The sequence below is a fragment of the Gossypium arboreum genome, chromosome 9 (genome assembly GCF_025698485.1).
Source record: "Gossypium arboreum isolate Shixiya-1 chromosome 9, ASM2569848v2, whole genome shotgun sequence".
Classification (NCBI taxonomy): domain Eukaryota; kingdom Viridiplantae; phylum Streptophyta; class Magnoliopsida; order Malvales; family Malvaceae; genus Gossypium; species Gossypium arboreum.
Genome location: NC_069078.1, coordinates 68,244,902 through 68,249,678, shown reverse-complemented (window position 1 = coordinate 68,249,678; position 4,777 = coordinate 68,244,902). Strand labels below are relative to the sequence as shown.

At 35.3% G+C, this 4,777-nt stretch overlaps 1 protein-coding gene across 1 annotated transcript; it reads left to right on the top strand.

Moving 5' to 3' along the window:
• Positions 1-2,699: 2,699 nt before the first annotated feature.
• LOC108454468 (uncharacterized) lies at positions 2,700-4,777 on the top strand. Its single transcript, XM_017752939.2, has 2 exons — positions 2,700-4,265; positions 4,403-4,777. Exon 1 carries the CDS (start codon positions 2,832-2,834, stop codon positions 3,177-3,179), a length of 348 nt encoding a protein of 115 aa, XP_017608428.2. The 5' UTR covers positions 2,700-2,831; the 3' UTR covers positions 3,180-4,265; positions 4,403-4,777.

The following is a 4,777-nucleotide window of genomic DNA, read 5'->3' as shown; positions in this document are numbered from 1 at the left end:
TTTTTTGTATAGGAATTACAATGTTGATAATCTTGTTGGTAATTTATTTGGGCATTATAATTTACAAATACAAAAACACAAACACTTAGTTTATTTTACTATTATTATAACTCATACTTTAGGTACCAATTTAGATCATTTTGGCAAGTTTCAACTATGTAATTTGCTTACATTTCAATTGATTGCAAATTTCACTACAATAAAACCAACAAACCATTTCCAATACCATCAATTTTAGAATCAATTTCATTTCTTCTTAATTCCACGATTACATTTCTATTACTAAACTAAAAATAAGCTAACATAAAGAGTCTCAAGGATCAAATATTCTCTTTTATTCCCCTCTTTTAGCTTCACTTCGAACCCATTATATGATCATATATAAAATTAGTGCACAAAAATCCAAAATTTTCTCTCTTTCCTTCTCTCCATCTCTATGATTCCAACTTTTCTCAACATTCCAAACATCACCACCTTTGCATAGGTGGGATATGTTGTAATTCGATATGCTAAATTAGGCTTTCCAATACACTCGGGGATATTAATTTCAAGAAACTTAAGTATCTTTTCTATGATTTTTTCAAGTTTTAGCGTTTAACATTAATAAACGTTTTTGTTTAGTTTTGTTCCTATTGAGACCCAAATTGACAAAATGGCGCCATGGGGACCTAACAAAGTGTTTGAATTGGTGTAGGGAGACGACAATGGCTCGACCTCGAGAAAAATATCATTTAGTGTAGGTGTCGCAAAATTGATGCTATGGAAGTCACGACACTGAGTCCCTTTGCCTCGAGGATACAATAATTCAACGAGAAATTAACTCGGAGCCTATTGTCGAGAGAGTTGTGACATCGAGGGTATGATGTCACGACATTGAGCCAAAATTGTAATACCAAGCCTATGAGGTCGTGATATCCCTGAAGGTGTTGAAGTGAAGAAATTATGTCAAACACTAGTGATATTGCGGCACCGACTAGTGGATGTCGCGACATCGAGAACGCCTATAACTACGAAGGCACCACTATTAAGGGTGTCTGAAAAAATTGTTGTAGGGCTAGTCTTTTATCCAACATCAACCTAAGCCAAAACATCACTTTCAGGGGCATTTTTATCTAAAATTTAGAATTGTATTTAGGTGACAAAAGTGCATTTTGGCTGAACACTTTAAAGTGTAAACTTTCTTTCAGTTTTTTAAGTTTAGTAGTTAGTTTCTTCTTTTTTTTTTGTAGGATTCTATTCATAGCTTTTCTGAGTTTAGTTAGTTTTTACTATGGTTTTTGTATTATTTGCATTTTGGTACTCTAACTTTAGTTTTTATTTTGATTTTCATCCAAAGCCTTTAATGTATTTCAATTCCATTTTCTTTTCAAAGTATAAAAATCTAAACTTTATTTGTATTTTCACCTCTATTGTTGCTATCATCATCTTCTCTAAGAAACCACCAAAAAAATTCCTAAGCTTTCTTTCACCCTACTCTTATGCTTATTTTAATGTATGAATTGAGTATGTGTTGGGTTGTTATTTGGATGAAAATTATGTTGAGTAACTAAATCTATGGTGGTTGGTTGATGGAAATGTTGTTTGGTTAGTTTTTGGTATATTGACTAAATTGCAAAAACTGGACTAAATCGAATAGACTTCAAAACTTAGAATTGATGCCTTAAGTGAATATTTAGGTAGGTGAGATTGAGAGGAGAGCCTATTGAGCACCAGTTTGGTTGTGCCGAGTTAGTTTAGTGAGGTCGAGAGATAAACCAAACTAAATCGTCTAGTATGGTAAAATGGTCATTGAGATAAGCCTTCTAAACCCCTAATCTAAAGACTAATCAGCAATATGGAAGTCAACCAACCGGTTGTGTGTCTTGAATTGTTAATTGTGTAAGTTTGTCTATTTTACAATTTGGTCTTTCTTAGTGTTAGATAATCTATTAGTGTAATTACCATTTATTATGAATTGTCGTAATTTTATGCTTAGCGAGTAGTTAGCTAGACTTACTCTTTGCATACTTTGTTCGCATTAATATTTTTATCCTCGAATTCTCTTGGGTTCGATCTTTAGAATACACGGGTGTTCCGTTATAACACTACAAATATTGCAACTCGACCTGTCACACTTGCAATATATTGTTAGATATTTAAGTTTAATTGTGTTGATTCATAGCTCCGATGCACACACGCCGTGGCGGAATGAAGGTGTCATAAGAGGATCAAAGTAAGTAAAAAAAGCCCCTAATTTTATTCCCATAATTCTAATAACAAAAAAAAAAGAAAAAAGATCCTTCCTAGGTTATCATTGGATCAAGAAGTCTTTAATTGAGGTAGGTTCTCAAAATAACATACAAGTATGGCATTAGGTGCCTCCATTTTTGATTTTTTTTATCTTCCTCTTTCCTCTTTTCTTTGCCAACTAATTACATGAAAGAGTGGTTTCCTCTTAAAAGTAAACATTATAAAATTAAAACTTTTAGAGTAAAAATAATTAACTACTTAGATGATAGTGACGTTGCTTAACCTAAGCATTAAATGACAATATTTGTGCCATCTAAGACTTCCGTTACGAGGTTAATGAAAGATAATAGCTTAATGATTAAAATGTAACAAGTCAATCATGTTAATAATTATATCGTAGCTTTTTAAAATTTAATGATCAATGTATAATTTAAATCATATATGAATGATTAAATTGAGAATTTGCCGTATGACATATGAGGTAAGCGTCGAAAGTATAAAACAGCTTCCAACTCCGGAAAAATATACACAATGGAATCCGGACCCAAGAAAACAGTCTTTAATTTTTGTTCTTATTTTCAACGGAAGCCAAAGTCAGTGACATGAACAACGACGACGATAAAGATCCATGGTTAGCACCCGACAAACTCTACCATTTCCTCTTTTGCTTCTTTCTTACCCTCTTCTTCTCCGCTTTAGCTTCTCTATCCCGCTACCATTTTCTCCGTAGCCATTCTACTCGGGTCGGATCCATCCTCTCCCTCTTAGCTGGCGCTGCCAAAGAGGTTGCTGATCAACTCGGGTTTTTCCCCTCTGCTGGTGCTTCCGCCAGAGATGCCCTCGCGGATCTCCTTGGGGTTTTGGTAGCTGCAATGGCGCTTTCTTTGTGGAATAGGCTGCGCCGATCCCGACCCGATTCGGGAAACACCAGGCGGGTTTTGCCTGTTTGATTGAGATTCCATGGTTCGTTTGATAAATGCTTAACTGATTTTATGTGTTTAAACGTGTGTGGCTAGCTGCTTCTTGGATAGGAGACGTTTGGTTGCCGAGAAAATTTTGTGATTTTCTTTTTCATTTTCTTTTGGACTAGTTGTGGAATTGGGATTAATTTCTTCACAGGATTGGCGTTTTTAAAGAGCATAGGATTGTTCGATTGGTGAGAAATTGAATGCAAAGAGAAATGATAATTTTTCAAGGTTTCGGGAACTTGAGATTCTATTTCTGGGATTAAAACTATAGAATATGTTGGCTGATGTCTAAAACAAAAGTTTGACAAGGCTAATGTACTTCTATAATTCATTTGGCTTTGTTTGCCTGATGGCAAAATATGTGAAAGCAAGGCGAAAGCTTTGGATTTTGGCGTTATAATCCATTTGGCTTTGTTTGGTTGATTGGGAAACAAGAGACACCGAAGCAAAATCTTTGGATTTTGGCTTTGTTTGGTTGATGGGGAAACAAGAGAAAGCAAGGCGTAAGGTTCGGATTTTGGCATTATAATCCATTTGAATTTGTATTTTGGCATTAATGGTGTGTTCTTGTTGTTCCTTCGGAAATTTCCTGGTGCTTATTGTAGCTAGTTGTATTAGAAACTTTCAAGGAATATTTTATCAGCTTTCGCTTAGTTCTATGTGTGGAGATTTCTTTCTTTTTTTCATGTTTTCTTTCTTTAACGATCCAGATTCAGACTTGTTCCTCATATCATGCGTATATTGGGGTATGGTCGTATTCCCTGCGCATACATCAAAAGCATTATCCTCTTTGATGTCTATAAACCCCTCCAGGCTTTCACCCAACGATGCACCTCTGTCGACTCCAACCAAGCTTTGGCCTTTCGAGCAGAGGTCCTTGGTTTGAACATACCGAGTGCTCGTACTTAGCATTCACACCCGAGTCCAAATAATATATACTCTATACTATTTTCTTAATGTGATTGCTCTGCTCAACTGAATACTAAAGGTTCAACAAAGAGCTAAAGAGAACAGTTTGGAAGAAAATAAAGAGAGTTGCAATATCCCGTTGTCAATCCTCTGATACAGGTATGTATATTCAAAAAAGAGAAATCTAAGTGACAAGCTTGACCGTGCTGTTTGTTATACATGCATATATCATATATGTGATTGATACATGCAGTTCACTTATTTACATACAAATCCTAATGTGTTTCCCCCTTTAGTCATTTTGCAATATCTAGTCATGGAGTTCTGATAATGGAGGTTGTTGATGGATGTTAATACCCCCTGAAGCAGCTCCTCACGATTGATAGCGTCTCACCGTCTTCATCAGGCATCTCAACAGCAGCATGGGTTCCTGCATCACATGGCTTTGTTACTTAGATTCAAATGTGAGTGTTGAATAGAGGTATGCATCTAGCACAGGCATGGTTAGATTTTTCTAAATTTGTTCATGTATTTGGAGGGAGGGTTCTTTCATTCAGCTTTTTGCGGCTTCAATTATGATTTATGTTACTTTTGGCTTGATTATAAGTGTCGAAGATGAGTATATTTTCAATGTTGTCAAGATTTCTATGTAGTTGAAAAGCTTTTTGAAA

What these genes read in the sequence shown, in the direction of transcription:
- LOC108454468 (XM_017752939.2), top strand. Translation starts at nt 2,832, where the DNA reads ATGAACAACGACGACGATAAAGATCCATGGTTAGCACCCGACAAACTC.